The sequence below is a fragment of the Epinephelus fuscoguttatus genome, linkage group LG3 (genome assembly GCF_011397635.1).
Source record: "Epinephelus fuscoguttatus linkage group LG3, E.fuscoguttatus.final_Chr_v1".
Classification (NCBI taxonomy): domain Eukaryota; kingdom Metazoa; phylum Chordata; class Actinopteri; order Perciformes; family Serranidae; genus Epinephelus; species Epinephelus fuscoguttatus.
The window spans coordinates 24,301,856-24,320,686 of record NC_064754.1 but is presented as its reverse complement, the minus strand read 5'-3'; the positions used below and the strand labels follow the sequence as shown (position 1 = coordinate 24,320,686).

The following is an 18,831-nucleotide window of genomic DNA, read 5'->3' as shown; positions in this document are numbered from 1 at the left end:
ATTTTCAAACTCATGAAGTAAAAACAAAACAGTTCATTGATACATGTTTTATTAAAAAGTTTAAGACATAATACAATAAACATCTGAAGTGCATACATGCATTATAAACACTTTATAGGAATACTATGTAGATGCTGGTCATCGTAGCTGCAGTCACTAAGATGTTTCCAGCTCTTTGGTCCGAAGCTTTTGAGTCGTGAGTGTTAAATATTTTTGATGTTGCTGCTCCTTTTCCTGTGTTCTTGTTCCGTACAAAAGTTATGGCTTTTGATAACGAAGAGGGAAGGTGCTTGCAGCTCAAACCAGTCACCAGTTTGAATTGTACATTTCTACAAACCACAGATACATTTTACATTATGTTACAGTGGGTACATTGAAATCTTAGGTTTCTTAACAACTCTGTGGTGAAGGTGTGGTTATGTTTAGGCACAAAAATCATTTGGTTATGGTTAGGAAAAGATCATGTTTTGGCTTAAAATAGCCAAGCAGGAATGGGTCAGTGAAAAACAACCTGGTTCCTTGGCCCATACGCCACTGGGAAACCCCCTTATGTGTCCAAGAAAAATACCCAGCTTTTCGTGGCTGAAATGCCTCTAGGAAACACAGCAATGTGTCATAAAAAACACCTAGGTTTGGCACCAGTAATGCTGCTAGAAAACACCACAAAGTGCTGCTAAAAACACTCATGTTTGGTGCCAGAAACACCGGTGGAAACCAACAGTTGCTAAAAATCAACCAGTGTTTGTTGTTTGTTGGTCTCAATCAGGGGTCTGCAGCTTGGCAGGCCATCCACCATCCGTTCCACCTCTGCATGACAAATTCAGCTCAAATACTACATCACTTTAGAAACATTGATATGATGCCTAGAAACATATAAATTTAACCTATTTGTGGTTTGTAGAAACATACAAGCCAACATTTTCTTCTGGCAGCTGTGCTGTGCAGCCGGACAAACCCAGATCTGTGTCCACCGGGGTGCCAAAACAATTCATCGTTTATATTTTGTTGGAAATGAAGACAGTATCCTGTAGCTTTTTGCAGCTACATATACATAGCAGTCTTTGGGGTGGCATTTTCCTCCCTTTCAGTCTATGTGTTTGCACTGGGATCCATCCATGGTGCCCAGGACGCACACTGTAGTTGCTTCATATCCATATTCCTCTCCTTAGGTCACCCTCAATCTTGTGCTTCAACCTGCAGTGGAAAAAAACATAATTGAGTGTCCTGCTGAAAGGTACAGAGAAGGACAAAACAACTAACTGCGTGTACAGGAGTCCAAAAAATTAAAACTAAACCCCCCTCTCTCCTAATGGCACCAAAGCCTTCCTCTTCATCATTAGTGAGATTTATGTCTGAGCCTTTTTCCCCCTCCATGCACTCCTGTTCTGCGTGAATACACACCTCTGCCACTAATCACACACACCTTCTTAACTGCCACCTGCCGGCCCTATAACCTGTTTTTGTTCTGTGTATCACACAGCCCGGCTCATAACCTCCTCTACACAGAAACACATGTATGAGTGCACACATCTTACCTTTAGGGGAAGGGTACTCTGGAGTGGAGAGGCAGGCAGCGTCTGTGTGGGCAGTGGTGTCTGTGGTATTTTCTCCTTAAGTTCAGGAAATCTGAAAGAAAGAGATGATTTTTAATATGCAGAATAAAGCCCCTGGAGAAGCTGATGTTTCATAACAGAGATACATTTGTAGCTGCATGAATGAGCTGCTAATCACATGTAATTTTAGGTGTAAAAAGTCCCTTTAAGCAAGATTTATGTCTGCAGGTGGAGCCCTGTATATCACCTGAGAGGCTTAATTAATCCCAAATGGTGCACAGTAACTCAGCCTGAGCTTTTCAGCACCACAAGAGATAAAATAACACCTCCTACAGCCGCCATGTTCTAAGTGAGTATGATTATGAAACTAACTAAGCCTAATTATGTCCTAACTTATCCTCTGTTGACTATAGATAAGCCTGCTTTAAAGAGATTTTATTGTTTGGACCCATTCACCAACAGCAGGGCGACCCCCTTCTAATAAACTGGGACACACAGACCTAACACATGATTATTTTTAAACGTCCCTAATAAATCCACTTTGACTCCTGCGGTTCACAGACTGCCAGCCAAGCCCAGGAAGAGATAAACTGCCAGATGACTTTATGGCTCCCTCTTCCTCCCCCCTCTTCCTCCTCCTCCTCTCTCCCCTCTGAAAGAAACAGCTCCCCACGCCTGAAGGTAGGCTCCTTTACACTTGGCACTGCTACTCCATGTCATGTTAATAAAGCTCGGGGATTTGCATGGCGTTTTAACACCGTGATTAACAAAAGCGCGCCGGAGTGCTTTCCAGCCGGGGACAAAGGGACGCACTGGGGTCGCTGTGCGATCCCCGGCGGCACTCCTCTCCCCGCCCTCCCTCCTCATCCTCCCCTCTGCATCATCAAGTGAACCTAATCACGACCTCAAACCCCAAGGCCTCTCTGTTGAACCATCGCTGTATGTCTCCACCGCAGATAACCGCAAACCAGCCTGGGTTTGCGTAGAAGGCGCACCTGTTACATCAGGCGGGAGCAGCATGGTGTCTACTTTTTTTTTCTTTTTTTTTGTTATCAAAAACAAAATCTTAAACATGCAGTTTGTAGCTACGCTTATTGAAATTTAATATTAAACTTTATAATTTAAAACCAACAATATACCACAAGTTTGTTATACCAGTGCTGCATTCAGGGCATGTTGGCAAAATGGGAAGAATAGCAAAAACTACCGTTAAACGCATTCATTCAAGGTAATTACCTCTGAATAGCCTATTTACGTTGTCACCCCAGATGGATCAAAATAAGCCCAAATTAGTAATTATATTGTGTTATATATGTATTGATTCAAGGAGCAAACATTTAAATTTGAGCCCCTTTTAGTAGGTTAATTCGATTGCTTTGATGTAATTAAGTAACGGTTTGGTTTTAATTACATGTAATGGCATTGAGGTTGACTTTACAGCTCTTTTTTTAGCGATGGTTGTTGACACTGTCGTTATTTTGTTTGATTTATTGTGTTAGTTCCTCAACAGGAGGCTCAAGATAATGTTCTGTCCCAACTAGAGTTTTCGTGTTTACGCACTATACGATAATCCATGAACGCGCCACATATTGATTGATTCAAGGCCTGATGACTGACGGTGCGTCTGTCTGTATTTCGGAGTGTATTATCGCGCTTATATCGTAACCCCCACCAAAAAAAACAAAACGATTAAGTAACTAAATATATATATGTATTAAAAGTTTTAACTTATTTTAACTTTTAAAATGCTTAAATTTGGTCTGTTTCAACGGTGAGCGTTAGGCTAGTTGAAGTGGTTTAGCTAGCAAGAAGTACTGTTGCTATGGTTACCTGCAGTTTAAGGTACAGTTGACCCGGACTTTGTTAAAAAGTTTGAACTTAATTTAACTTGTAATATGTTTAAAATTAGTCTGTTTCAACGTTGAGCGTTAAGCTAGTTTAAGTAGTTAAGCTAGTAAAGAGCAGAATTATTATTGCTGTGGTTACCTGCGGTTTTACGGACGTTGCGCAGTGAATTAAAACGCCGCTTAAACAGTTGACCCGGACCTATGTTTGACCTTCTGCGGTTTTAACGGACACCTGCTGGTTAACGTTTTGGGATGCTTACCTGGTCTGATGGAGTAAGCTGGTACAAGAACGGCTACCAGCAGCAGGAGTAGGTAGAGCAGGTTGAAGATCCTCATGGCTGGGCAGCAGTTAACCTCTGAACAGGTCAGTTAATGATAACTGCCCAAAGGTCTGGAGAGTCTTTCTGGGTCTGAGCTGGACTGATGATGCTCAGGGTGTTGTCTTTTTCTCCTGTTTCAGTCCAGAAGGCCCATCCCGGGAGGATCCAGTATCCAGATGTACCTCTTCTCTCGGGATAATCAGTATGTCCTTTGGGAATGTGTGTGTCCAGTGAGAGTGTGATTGTCTCTGTTTCTGAGAGCAAAGTGACAAAGGTGTTTCTCCCCCCACCTCCTTTATACAGCCTTTTTAGAGGGAGGGGGGAGTATTGGGGAGGGGGGTGCAGCTCCCACAGCTGCCCCCATCTCACCCCTGACAGGAAGCCACCTCCTTATCCTCCAACTGCCCCTTGAACACACATTCTCCTGCATGCATGTTGTGTATGCATGGATGTGTGTGTGCAACTATGAGTGATTGAAATATCTAAAGACTTAGGCAGATGTTTGTTATCACTTATAACATCAGAGCAAAGATTTAAGAAGCTGTAGTTGAAAGTAGCAGGTTCTTCATGACTGAGAGCCAGATCCCTCCTCCTTCAGTTGTCCCCTACCCCCGCACTGAGGAGGACACACACATCTGGGGCTTTTGAGTGGTGGTGGTGGTGGTGGTGGAGGGGGTGTTGGCAGCACTGAGCATTTCAGGGCTGGGGTCCTGACTGAATGCAATCCAGTGATGCACTGGACTAACGATACTCAAAGAAACCTGTCTGTGTCTGTCTGTCTGCATGACTGTCTGTCTTTGTGGGGAGGGTGTGTAAGTGTGAAGTTAAATGGATAAAACTGTATTTTCTGTGTTTTTGTAAAAAAGCAATCTTTAGTGTGACTGTATTTTGAAAATTCTGTTTTTCAAGGAAGACATGTCCCTAAAGACCCTAACTTTTCTAGCTTTTCAACTGACTTTTAGGTCCAGTGTGAAGGATTTAGGGGATATATTGGCAGAAATGTAATATCATATAATAAGTATGTTTTCTTTAGTTGAAAACACGACTCATTGTGTTTCCTTACTTTTTAATAAGCTGTTTATATTCTCATAGGGAGCAGGTCCTTGTCTATGGAGATCATTATGTTACACAGCCATATTTCTACAGTAGCCCAGATCAGACAAAGCAAACACTGGCTCTAGACAGGGACATTTACATTTTTGCATCAGTGACCATAGTTAGCAGCTTCTCTGCAGTGAGAGCATCAGAGAAACACTGATGTTTTAATATGAAACTGCTTGATCCGGCCTTTTTACCAATTTTAATCACCTGCAGAATCAACTGGCAGAAGTTTCACCTGTTTAGATATGCAATCCTCACCTCTAGATGCCACTAAATCCTCCTATATCTAACACACTGTTCATTTCAACTTCCTTTGTTAGCATCTTCTCGTTAGTGCTGTGTCTCAAACCTCAAAACATATTTTGGCACAGACCAAAATGTGTCTTTAGCACTGAGTAACAAAAACATTTAAATACTACAAGGGTATTGAATGCCTGATCAGATTTGTCATCTTATTTATGTATTCTTTAATCTCCAATTAATTATATTGTACGATAATGGTTGGGAGTAGAGCCCTTTTCTTTTAAATTTGGCCGAATGTGTTTGAAATAGTTAAAATTAATGAAAGGTAAGCTGGCATCAAACTGCTTGTCAGATTAAAGCAGAGTTCCGGTTTTGGACTATTTTTTTAGGCAGTGCTGGTGCACAGCTGCTTGTGTAAACATGACATAAATTAATTTAAGAAATGTGGGCTCTTTGTTTAATATTAAAAAATTTGGTTTTGTGAAAAACATGTATTGTATCGGTTAGAGTAAGGTATCAAAAATGTACAAAAGCTTTGCTATGTATCTGTTTTAGTATCAAAATATTCAATAGTTGGTGGTATACCAGGGGGTTTTCTTGCACCAGGTAAACCAGGTCACTTGGCATTAGCTCCGCAGTGACTTCTGCAGTATGGGGACTCATTAGCGTGTCTACTTACGGCCGTCTCTGTGGACTGAGACTCTCCATTCAGCACCCAGCTAATGAATTAACACATTAAAATGAAATGTCAGCCATTACATGAGAATGAGGATTAGAGAAGCAGCAGGACACTAATGGACCGGGGGCTCAAAAATACTCCCAGAGACTTTGAACAAGCATCTGGACCGCCAGCTCTCTTTAGCCCTCCAAAACCAGACAACAGAGCCTCAGAGGAGTCTCTCCGTTTGTGGTGTGTGTGTGTGTGTGTATGTGTCAGTGTCATTATGTCTTTGGAAATGTTGCCTTTATTGCTTTATGGTATTTGCAAAAATGTTGTGTGAAATGACAGAGATTCCTCATGGATTTGGCTTACGTACAAACACACACACACTCGCGTACGCACACACAATCATCCTGCTGCAAACACTCAGCCGAGGTATGTAGTTCGTTTCTATGGTGAGCTGCACTTTGCATATTAGCTGCCATTGTCTTTTAAAAAACTTTTATTTTCCCTATTTGAATATGCTAATTTGGTCTCAATTGTCATTCAGAGCCACCTGGTATCGCTGCACCCAACTTCTGCCAAATCTCAGTCTGTCTCTGGTTCTTTCAGTCTGCCCTCCAGAACAGAAACAAGTGAACCGTACCAAATTCTTCCCACCAGGTTTTCTGTGTGACTGAGGAGAGCGTGTTGTAATATTTGCTCTTCCTGGGGATTATACGTCTTTACAGGGATTACCCAGCCTGCTCAAACACTCCCCTACAAGAGAGGCACACACACACACACACACACACACACACCAAGGGCAACCTCCTATTAAACTGCTTCAGTACCTTGGCAGGGCTGCCCTGCATAGATGAACCTCGCTCCACTGTCAAAGGTTATTTTCTGGGTTCTGATAATTAGCGTTGGGTCCTGAACCTTGGTCCTATTTTGGTACAGACCAAAATGTTTCCACCTGATTGTTTACCTTATGCAATCATTATTTAAAAATACAAAGAGTCCAAGGTGACAACTTCACATGTCTTGTTTTGTCCCATTCCATCAACAGTCCATAACCCAAAGATATTTAGTTCATAATGATATAAAACAGAAAAAAGCAGCACATTGGAGAGGCTGCAACTGGAGGATGTTTGGTGGTTTTGCTTTCTTATGTGGCTTTATTGGTTAATCAGCTATAAAAATTGATTGATTGATTGATTTTCTGCAGATTGTATTTTTTGTTTCTTCTCACATCTGTAGTGCCAACTGAAAATGTGTCCACATAGCACTGAGTATCAAAAATGTTTTTAGTATTACTAATTGGCATCAAAAGTCTGCTTAAATTTGTTTTAAAGTTTGCTTGTTCGTTGATCAGATAGTTATGGATTTAGACTTCTAAAAAATGTCAGTTTTTTTAATATTAATTTTGACAAAGTTCACACAAAATTGCTTTTTGTCTAACATGTTTGTATTTCTCAAGGTAGTAATTAAAGCAATGTCTTGGCATTGCCAATATGAGAACCTATCTACTTCTGTCTGACAACAATAAGCCTCTGGGGGCAAGGGCCAATATTTTGGGCTAATCCGGTGTAGCCAGCAGATAATTGAGCCAAGACGTTGCCTTCTTAGCACCAGCCATTTCGGCTAATCTCCATAAACAGATATCTGCATATAACAACGGTTAATTTAGGGAAAGTTAACATAGAACTAAATTGTCGTCAGTTGAGAGCCAATGGTTTCTGAGATTGAATTTTGCATTCCACCTCTCCACGCAGCATTAGCATCACAGAATTTTAAATCTGACCACTCACAATGATCATCCTATCCCTAAAGATCTTTTCATTTTAAAGTGTACTTGGACCCAACATGCACGGTACACATAGCTACTGGACTGAAAGTCAGTAATCAAAATATTAGACATGACAGTAGTAGTCTATCACATGTAAGGAAACAATTCAAAATGTACTATGATGATCATATAAATGTTTATGTGCTATAAGTGCAATAGTGAGCATTAATCTTTTTTCTTTTGGAAGACTGTGTAACTCAGGAACGAGTTGGACTGCAGAGCTGCTGTTATTGCTACTGTTATAGTAGTCGTGGTCTTCCTCCTAGCTGTGATCTTTACGACCACAGAGGAAGCTTTAGCCTCTCCTCCCCTCCTAAATTTTCACTTTCTTCCTCTCCCATCATCTCCTGACCAGGACACACAGATAAAGAGCTTCCTCTCTGATAAAACTTTTTGAGAGGAACAGTGCCTCATAAAATGACTGTTTATTTTCCACAGAGCTGAGTGTTACTGCCTTGTACACAGGTGGGCTTAACATGGACAAATAGTTTAATACATACAGATAGGGAACAGGTTAAAGGGAAACAAAACACCATGATGTATCTTAGTCAGGTGTTGCTCAGCCTGAGCCTCCTGAACACCATTGCTCTATAAGATATTCCCTTATTCTGTATTTTGATGATGATGGTGGTGGGGAGTGTTGTCCAACACATACATCTAAAATCTCCCATGGGTGTTAGGTTGGATTAAAATCTGGTGACTGCAAGGACCATATCATATGATTCACATTAGGGAAATATGACAATATATTGCTGCGTTCATGTGCTCCTCAGATGGTCCCATTTCCTGAGTTAGGAAGTCTTCTTCCAACTTTGGTGTGTCCATGAGCTTTAAGTCATCATGTGAGAACAACACTGACACTACAAAGACGATGTGTTGTATTTTATTGCTCAGAGAATTTAAAAACTTGCTGCTGCCCCAGTACATCTGTCAGACTACTTAAGTATTGCTTTGCCTGAATAATGCTAATAAATAACTTTTCTAAGTAATCTGTGTTACTCTACATGGCCAGCATCTTACAGTTACCAACCTAATACCATATTTCAAATTACATGTGAGCAAAAAATTGACATGCAAATGAAAATTCATAAAAATTTTATTACTTTCAACCGGACATTTGTTTGTTTGTTTGTTTGTTTTCCTCTGCCATGTTTCTGCAAATATGATGTCAACTTTGTAAGTTGTATACCAACATTTTAACCAACATTCCAAGTTGTTTTAGTGAGTTAGAGTGAGGGTGAATTTTCCCAGCCTGGAACACGTTTTTCCCATTATTTTGACTCCACATGAATGCAGGGTATACACTGAGATAATGTAAATGTGTCCGCTGTCACAGAACAATGCTGTGGCAGCTTTCCCTTTAATGTGTCTGTTTGTAGCAGACACATTTAATGGGAAGGGGTAGCAGAACTGCTATATTAAAAGTAACATTGGAATTTTATACAAATTTTGCATCAATCTGATAAAGTAACTTAAATTTTTCAGGTATTACATTCACTTCATTAATCAAAAACAGACATAGTTGTCCAGTCCAGACGTTCTAAAACAACTTCTCAACCAGTTTTCTTGGAGTTAGCAAGACACACATTCACAATATCCATTGATATTAGAACTGCAACTATTAGTTCATCAACAAAAAAAAATCTTTATTATTTGAGTCTTTTCTCAGGCAAAAATGGTTCTGGTTTCAGCGTTTGAAGTGTAAAACCTTCCTGCCTGCTTTGTATCGTATGATAGTAAATTGAATATCTTTGTGTTTTATACTGCGGTCAGATGAGAGAAGTCATTTGAATGTGTCAAAGAAAAGCGTATGATTCTTTTTTTTTTTTTGAAAGCTTGTGTTTGTTTCCCTGTTGGACCTTGTGATGTTACAAAAGTATTTCCCAGGTTGTATTGACCATAAAAACATGCCTTCAAGTGGAAACAGAGGAGAGTGTATGTGAAAGAGTAAGTAGCAGAGATGTTATATGCCGTGATGTCTGAAATTTTTGGGGTGTGGTCCGGCCATGTGTGTGTATGTGTGTGTGTGTGTGTGTGTGTACAAGTGTTGATTGTGATCTGATGGGTCAGTTTGTCGTCCATCGTTAGAGTGATAGGTGGTCTGTTGTCATGCCATGAAGGTCGTCAGTGTTAATGAGGGCCGCAGCCAGCCAGATCTTAATTACTCCTAAGACCCTTTATCTGCAGTTGCTCAATACAGACCTCAATGCATACACATGAACAGCAGTGCACCCAATACACACCCTACCCGTATGGACCATCATGACACTTCACACAAATGAACTGGGCGTTTTTTTCTTCTTCTTCTCATGCACTCTGTGAAGACAAAGATAGAATCTCACAGCGGTTGATTAACTTTGTCTTTTTTTTTTTTGCCTTCCTCCCTCCATCTCCTCCCCTGTGTCGGCAACTAGACGGCTGGCTATGGAGGAGTGACGGAGGGCTCAGGGGTCAGGGGGCAAACTCAACAGGGAACAGCCTCTAACCCCCCAGGATGTCACCCCAATAGGGCTCCAGGGGCCAAAAGTCACTTGGTTTGTTAAATCCTAACCCAGACATAGCGGCTTCTCTAGACACACAAACCCAGTGACCATGTAGAGGATCCGTGTTTGACTTTTAACCTCAAGCAAAGTCTTTCTTGTTTTCTGGCCATACGCATCAGTAGATAGTCAGGATCCTTTTCAGAGGAAATTAATGTTTAATGTGATACTATATGAAAACTGCAGATGGAGCTAAAGACCAAGCATCACACTTGTATGTGAGAACCAGAGCATAGGACTGACTTAAGAAAGTTGTGATGTCAGGAGGTCATGCAGACCAAATCAAATACGCAATATATTGTCAGTGATTCCAAAAAGGCTCAAGTTTCAACAAAAACATACAGTGGAAAGAGTATTATGTACTTATGACCCTTTAACGGGTCTGTCCTGGTGATGACTGTAACACAATCCAGCAACTGAGTGTTTTTATTTTAAGCCCTTTTCGACCACACAAAAATGCTGCAAACGCCTGCTAAAATCTGACTTTTTAATGTAATGGGAAAGCTTAAAATCAGCATTTACACCCAGACCAAATGACTCTGCAATAGACATGGGCTCCTGCTCTGATCGGCATTAATGGAAATATAATACGCGGGTGAACGTGCTAATTTTAGCCCCTTTACTGGCAAGATGCGATGACAGGCCACCACAAAGTTAGTCTGCACTGAGTTTGAAAGAGAAATTCAGTAAGGTATAAAAAGGAGTAACCACTGTAAAGTGTTCACAGGCCTCCACACTGCTTCCTACAGTTTGCTAACCTGTTTTCCAGCCTGTCCGTGATGCTTAACGTTACACACCAAAAAAAATCCCACACACGTAGAAAGGCATACTCATCTGCTGCAGAGCCATGTTAGCAGCTCTGGTCTACTGGCAATGGGAAAGGAGTCTGAAGCCTATTTTTAGCAGGATGTGTTTGCATCCTCAGAAGAAGGATTTTCTGAGCAGTTTCATTCAGAGGAAGAATTTTCCAAAACTAGCTGTTCTGTGTTGGTTGTGAAACTGTTGACTACAAAATAACAGTTAACAGTGGGTAAAACTCAGATCAATGCAGCTAGATCTTCAAGCTTAACTTGTAATTACAACAGATCACTAAGATTCTATAGATTCACCCAAATCCCAGTTTAACAAAGCTGAAGGGGAAAAAATGAATTTAGCATCTCTCACACTACACATTTGAGAGACATGATAGTTTTAGTGTACATATCTAACTGCTTCTGCCAAGTTGCAACCCCTGGAGCTGAAAATGAAGCCAACGATGAAGTGCAGTTCCTCGAATTGCCCCTTGACACTAATCCAAAAAGCCAGTCAATTTTTACAGTTTACAGCCTGGTACAGAAAAACAGTTTTGGTCCCTATAACTAATTTCCCTGTTTATGACAACTGGACAGGGGGTTATTTTTTATATAACTCACCTCATTATTTTTTATTAAGGCTTAAAGTTGCACATGATTAAGGGTGTTGCCACTTTGAGTAACAGGCTGTCTGTTGTGGTGTTGCAGCATGATTATATTTTCATAGTATGGAACTATTATTATTATCACTTGCAATGACTTTATAAAGGATTTTGTTTTGGTTTAACAAAAGCTTTATTATCATTAGAACTTGAAACCAGTTCTTAATGGAAAATTGTGTAAGAAATCTCCCTTCTGAAAAATAAACAAAACAAAATAAATGTGAGATTTTCTCTCCGTTTGCATCCTTTTCCAGTACTGAGATAAGCAGATGTACATGGTATGATAACTGTAAATGTTCATTCATGATGTACCTTGAAACTGGTATACTGCTGCAACCCTAGTTTGTGGATAGTGTCCTCAAGTTCTTAGTCAGATTCACCCCTCGCTCATCCACAGCTCCACCCATGGCGGCGACCAAAATGCCAAACTGCAGGCTTCAGAACAGGAGTCCCCAAACCAGTGGATGACGTCACAGTAGCTACGTCCATTATTTTATACAGTCTATGGTTCCTGCTGTACATTAATAAATGAATGCCACATTAGATTAGAGACTGCATCATTCATTGGGGAAAAAAGTTTATTGTGGCCTTAATATTGGTAAAAGTGCTACGGTTTTAACACTGTGTGCCATAATGACACTGTTTTATAAAACAAAGTCAGTTCATTCTTAGTTATGTGTGATAAACTTCACAGTGCATTAAAAACAGCGCAGTCCACCAGATCAAGACGGAGATCTCTGACTTTAAGGTTTCTGTTCAGCGTGCTTGGTGATCACCCTCTGCTTCCTGTTGATTCGTTGTAGCTTTTTTGCTTCATGGACAACTTCCTCTGAAAGGGAGCAGACATACTGTACATTACGTAGCATTGATAAAGCTGATGTTTGTCTGTGTGTGTCTGACAGTGGAGGAGGAGTGTGTACCTGGACGTGCTTCTTCGGGTTGGATGCAGACTGAAGCCAAGCTGAAGAGTGAGAAGATGATGAAGGCAACAATGATGAAGGTGAGCTCAAAGCCAGTGAACGGCAGTTCCATCTACACCACTACCCAACACAAAACACGTTATTACATTATGTAATGCCATCATGACGCAGAAGAATCAGCTTCAGTGATCTTACTGTGTTGTCATTGTTGTTTTAAAAATATAAGCCTTCAAGTGATACAGTAAGACAGCCACTAACATGTTTAGTATCTAAAAGTAGCAGTGTGTCAGTTGACCATTTACTGTACATGTACACATGCACATATAAAGTTAGCATGATTTCACCAATGCATAAGTGTACTGTAACAGATTTTCAATAATTGTCCATATCATTATATTGCCTATCCAAACTCAACAGACCTATCACATATAAAACTGTTAAAGTTAATAGTGATTTTTTTTTCCTGAGGAACATCATATATGTAATTTACAAACTTGTGCTGCTGCTAATCAGATTGCATCAACCTTTACACTCTTATCATTCACTGTTTGATCCACTTAAAGGTCCCGTGTGTCGGATTTAGGAGGATCTATTGACAGAAAATGAATATAATATTTACAACTATGTTTTCATTAGTGTATAATCGCCTGAGAGTAATAATTGCTGGGTTTTAACTACATATATCTATATATGAAGCGGGCCCTCTTCCACAGAGTCTGCCATGTTGCAGTGCCATGTTTCTACAGTAGCCCAGAATGGACAGACCAAACAGTGGCTTAGAGAGGGCCTTTCACATTTTCATGGTACCTGATGGCCACTGTAGTCTTCCTACATGCTTGGAAATGGAGGGGTGAGCAGAGGGGTATTTAGTTGGTTTCAGTTGGTGCTACCTCACTGTTAGATGCCACCGAATTCTACACACTGGTGTTTTAATAAGCCTAACATGTGGGCAGCAAATCAAAGGTTTGGAGCCAAACTACAGGTTATCGCAAGCTTAATGCACATTATCCACATACTAAAATAAAAGACACTGTTTTTTTTTTTTACAGAAGTCCGATCCTTCCACTAGAGGGCCTTACAACCTTGTTCAGTCAGTCCACTGTTGGTTTAATGACTCATGCTCCTAAATTTGCTTCAAGTCCACGTTGTCACACTGGGCTGTATCTGTTCACTGTAAAACTCAAAATTAGTCTCTGTTCACAATAAGAAAAAGAAGAATAGAACATTTTCACAACATTTTCTATTTATCATTATTAAGTATCCAGTTCACATCACATCAGCACTATTGGATGTTGTGTTTAAGTATAATGAAGTTAATGTACCACAGTATCATAGTTAGTGACTGTGTGGATCTGGAGGCAGGGCTCACATAAATAAAACAGTCAGTAAAATTAAAAAAAAAAGTAAATTCACAAGTTTTTGGAAACTTTCACAGAAGTTTGCTTAGAAGTAATTTTTTATTTTCAGCAGTCTCGTGAAAAAAAGTTTTTTCTAAACCCTCTCAACCCAACTTCAACCAAAATCCCCTCACTGTCTACTACATTTTTACTGCCCTAATGTTACCATGAAAATAATGAATCCCTGCATTAACACGTCCAGTGAAAGAACTGTAGTATAAGAAGGTCAGGAGCTTCACTGAAGTTATAAAGAGGCATTAATTAATACATCAGCAGGTATCATTTACGAGGCACCATGTTGTTCTGTATCATCCCTGATAGGGCTGAATGAATCTCGATGGCCCGCAATTCACACATTTTTCTTGCTGCTGTAGATCTGCTCATTCACACAAGCTCCACCCTTTGATCCCTTACAAGAACAATTCAGATGGTGCATTCCTGCAGAATAATTTGAGATCTCACTGTAATCCCTCCAGCACACCTTTTGTGTCTGACCTAGATTTTGAAACAGCCTCTTTGGAGCTGCAGACTTCAGTCAGAGATGATCTTTGTTCGACACATATTTCTTGTAGAGCAAATCCAACAGCGAGATAAAACAAGAAAAAGTACATACAGGGTCCTGAGACTTACCAGTAGGAAGAATCACAGCAGCTATTTTTAGATCTGAAGGTCAGTAAAAAGCACTTCTGTGAGTTTTCACATGTATACACTCTCAGAGAGGAAAGAAAGCATGTGTGAGATACTGTTTATTAACCTTTTTTTTTTTTACAGTGTAACATCGAGGCCACTCCTTTGTGCCTCATCCTGGAAGCAGGTAATACTGGATCCTATAACAGAGTACACAAACATGCATGCTCATAGGTCACCATTTAGACTTTGCCCTAGTAACTGATAACACACACCGACCCACACACACACACACACACACACACACACACACACACACACACACACACACACGTCTTTGGCTAACTTGTCCTCAAGATGCCACTAACAGGAAGCGAGACCACTGTTGCCCTCTGTAGTTTTTCAGTCTCAGTTATGAACCTCATCTGGAGTCAGACGATGAGCTCCTCACTCTGTAGCTGTGCATTTGTCTCTGATGGATAAAAAAAAAAAAGTCACTTTCTTTGGTTTTCAAATTTTTATCACGGCGAAAGAAGTAAATTATTGATCAGTTTGATTAGCACACATTTTGGCTGTTGAGATTCTCATAGAATAAAAATCTATGATGCATTGAAAATAAATTGTGTAAAATAAACTCATTAATTCAATGTATTGAATTGTCTATTAAAGTAATTATAATCTCACAGGAAATGCTGTGAAAGAAATAAACAACGTTAGACAAATTAATTATTGAAAAGCAGAATCCTTATAAATGTAATATTTAACAGGGCTGGGAAAAAAAACAGTTAAAATGATCATATACGTCCATAATAACACGACAGAACCTTAATATGTTGTATAAAAAATATGTTTCAAGGGTGTCATGGTGAACTTGAGGCTATGATGCATTACATATACACTGATTCTACTGGTTGTATGTTTCTTTCCGTCTCTCTCACACAGATTTACTGTCTTTTAAGGCCCAAAATGTATTATATTTATTTATTTAATGGCACTAACAGTGAATTCATTAGAGCCATGTAATAAATGCTACCTCTGTGAAGTTGATGGTGTTCTGCTTTGTTGCCACTTTGTCAGAGAACTTAAAACACCGACATATAGCAAAAAACGAACAGTCTAAAACAGCAGCTCCACAGTAAGTCAAACCTTCATGAAGGTTAATATGTTCAGGTGTTTTTAAACTGTTTTGGAGCAATATTCATTCAGCTTTACTTGAAAGCTGCAGTTTGTGGTGCTGCTGACCTGTATTATACACTCTACCGAGAGGTGTTTTATAACCCTCATTGAAACTCGACCAGAAGCACAGTGCAGTAACACATCTCAGGGTACCATTAAGAAATGAAATACAGTAATATTAGACAGAGCTGGATGAGACTTCAAAGGAGACATTTGGATAGATTTCAGAATGGGAACTTATAACCAGAATTTTATCATGAAGGGCTGATAAATGGAGTTGAAACACTAAGATCTGCACACAGATGTTTGAGGAAGAACCCGGTGCTTGAAATGTTACACACAGCATTAAAGTCCTTCTGACGGGAGCTACCAGGTGTGGATCTATTTGTTTCAACTTTGCTAGATGTTTATTAAATCCAGCACACATCCTGTTGGGCACTAGGATGTGTGTGTCTTTTTTATTGTTTTTGAAACACAGTACTCAACAAGTATAATTAACTTTAGGGACATGATAAAAGAGCGCTATCGTGTTCTGCAAAGTTTAGTTTTGAGTCAGCATTTTAAAGAGTGACGAGGATAGAACATATTAACAGATTTCAGATAGATATTCAGAAGATTATTTTCACTCTAATATTGAGGTTTTAGTTTGAGTTTACTGTCCACTTTGTTGCCAATTTAAGTGGTATACCATGCTAAAAGTTGAATTATATCACATATAATGATTCTTTTCAGTTATTTCAACATTTATATTAATTAGGATAGACATGCTGAACAAACTACAGCCTCCAAAATTATCATAACGTTTAAGAAACACCTCTCTAAAACAGTTTTGACAAACATGATTTATTATAACCTTTATGAAAGTCGGATTTTATTGCAGCACTTTAATGTTCGACTGCATTCATTTGAATTAACTGGAAACTGCATGTACAGTCATAGGTATTTCATTTTTTCCCAGTGCTGTGGAAGTGCACTGTGTAAAAGTTCAGCAACACATAAGAGTCAAATTTTTTGTGTTTTATGTAGCCTTTGTGATGAATAACAAGTGTCTTCATAGTGACTAAATGGACAAAGTTATATGTGTGTGTGTGTGTGTGTGTGTGTGTGTGTGTGTTTGCAGTCGTACCATTTGAGTGTGCACATTCCTCATTGAGCATCCCAGTGAGTGTGAAGAGGGTGAATACCAGGAGAGAGAACATGATCGTCAACACCTCCAGCTCAGTAAAAGGAGAAGCCATCTATACCTCGCCGCCACAGCTGTGAACATTTCATCTGTAAAATCTCCTGTTTTCCAACACAGGTGACATCCCCTCCCACCACACACACACACAGAATCAAAATAAGGATTAAACACTTACCCAGAGTGTGTTACTGAAACATTGAGATGTTGACAATCACACATCAGCTTCATGACACACACACACACCCTCTGTCTCTCTCTCTTTGCCACACACTTGAAAGAGCTGTGAAGAGCGGACTAACACGTCCCCTCTCGAGTTCAAGTGAGATCATGTTAACCCTAATTATTAATGGGCCCTGTGCCTGTGTGTGTCTCTGTGTGTGTTTAACAGTAGAAGTATTCTCATGTAAAATGCATGACTGTATTGATTTTAAGATTTATGATTGCTCTCAGGTGAAGTTTTTGCTTTTGGTGGTAAGAGTTTAGTGTTAAAGAACGTTAATGACCACAGACATACTTTATGAAACTGAAACTTTCCATGGAAGGTAAAGTTCTTGTGGGTTTCTGGTTTTCTTTGCAGGAAACATAGTGATGTAGTATAGTAGGTTTTCTTTTGACAGTGGAAAAAATCTATTTGTCCTCCAAATCCCCCTACTCATCTTCTCAACCAACGAACCTTCTTTAGTTGCGTGTTAAAAAGAACTGAAGCTTTGCAGTGCCACGCAGCAAGTGGTGATAGAATAGCACTCAGTTTAAAAATAAAATTAGAGTCCACAAAGTGCGTTCTGACTTCCCCATTTCCAACACGATTAAACAGTGTGTGTGTGTGGGGGGGGGGGGTGTGCGTGAAAAGGATGTGGGTGAGCATACATATCTGGGACACATCTTTGAGCACTTCTCCTCTCAGCAGTGCAAAAAAGTGGTGAAAAAAAGTCCGCTGCTCCTGCTGCTAACAGAGTGTTTTCTATACAAATAATAAACTCATCCTGCTAAGAATCAGAAAATAAAGGCGTAATAAAGGTAAATATTGGAGAAGGGGCATGACTTGACTGATTGTGAAATTAATTTAAGACATCAATGATCAAGCACAGTTCATGTCAGATGTCAGTGGTGGTATTTTCGGTAAATCCAGCAGTCAAGGAAAGTGAGAAACAGCTGGACAGAGTGAAGACAGAAGGTCAATATGAACTCAGTTCAGACAAAGCACAGGTAGATGTCCATTTAGACAGAACAAATATTAACTGAACTGGGAAAGAACACATTTTAGATAGAACAGACTTCCTGATTTGGGCTTTTCATTGTTTAAAAGAGATGATTGAGGTCCTGGGGCCAAATGCATAAATGATGTGTATGCACAAAAAACATACATATTCCCACACATAATCTGGTATTTATAAAGGATGAATATCAAAGGTGTGTATTTAAAGTTAATTCTGAATTGCTTATGAGTGATTATGTCATAATTATTTTTTATTTACATTCATCTCCCCGTTAATGATCTTTCAATTTATCCTCCGAACATTCTGTCAAGTCAATTTCCACACGAGCGCTAAGAATGAATTGTTGATTATCCTTCCAACATTTGATAATAATGATTGAGATTTTATTGCGACTACAGTTTGCAGAAGTGGGATGAATTAGTGGTACGGATGCTACAAATATCCACAGCCCTGCATAATGACAGCTGCTCTGGCACTGTTGGAGAGCCATTGGTGAAATTACTGTGTTTCTCATTGACAGGTCTAATGAATGGTGAAGGGGCACAATTATCGATATGTAACAGATGTTTAAGAGCGTTTCTACACTGTTTTGTACAACTTTTGTGACTGCACTGAGCACCACAATGATTTAAAGTTATGAAACAGAATCAGGCGTTCACATGGCTTTATAAATCTGACGAAAAGAATACATATGAATGTTTCTGACTTTGTGTGTACACAAGTTTTAGTGATGAATCTTTAGGGGGCTTTAGGGGGAGCCCT

At 39.6% G+C, this 18,831-nt stretch overlaps 2 protein-coding genes and 2 long non-coding RNA genes across 4 annotated transcripts in view; 2 read left to right on the top strand and 2 right to left on the bottom strand.

Annotated features, from left to right (window-relative positions):
* Positions 1–184: 184 nt before the first annotated feature.
* Positions 185–3,736, bottom strand: apela (apelin receptor early endogenous ligand). The gene is made up of 3 exons (XM_049571263.1): positions 3,661–3,736; positions 1,536–1,626; positions 185–1,194 (listed from the first exon to the last, which is right to left on the bottom strand). Exons 1-2 carry the CDS (start codon positions 3,734–3,736, stop codon positions 1,538–1,540), a joined length of 165 nt encoding a protein of 54 aa, XP_049427220.1. The 3' UTR covers positions 185–1,194; positions 1,536–1,537.
* Positions 3,457–12,537, top strand: LOC125885600 (uncharacterized). Its single transcript, XR_007448917.1, has 3 exons — positions 3,457–3,764; positions 3,861–3,922; positions 12,452–12,537. It is a non-coding gene; the product is annotated as an uncharacterized LOC125885600 (long non-coding RNA).
* Positions 12,538–14,502: 1,965 nt separating this feature from the next.
* Positions 14,503–17,183, bottom strand: LOC125885598 (uncharacterized). The gene is made up of 3 exons (XR_007448915.1): positions 17,028–17,183; positions 16,796–16,926; positions 14,503–14,965 (listed from the first exon to the last, which is right to left on the bottom strand). It is a non-coding gene; the product is annotated as an uncharacterized LOC125885598 (long non-coding RNA).
* Positions 16,921–18,831, top strand: part of marchf1 (membrane-associated ring finger (C3HC4) 1) — a 31,440-nt gene continuing 29,529 nt past the window's right edge. The window contains exon 1 of the mRNA XM_049571248.1: positions 16,921–16,969. The gene's annotated coding sequence lies outside the window, so the exon portion shown is untranslated. The remainder of the gene's footprint in view (positions 16,970–18,831) is intronic.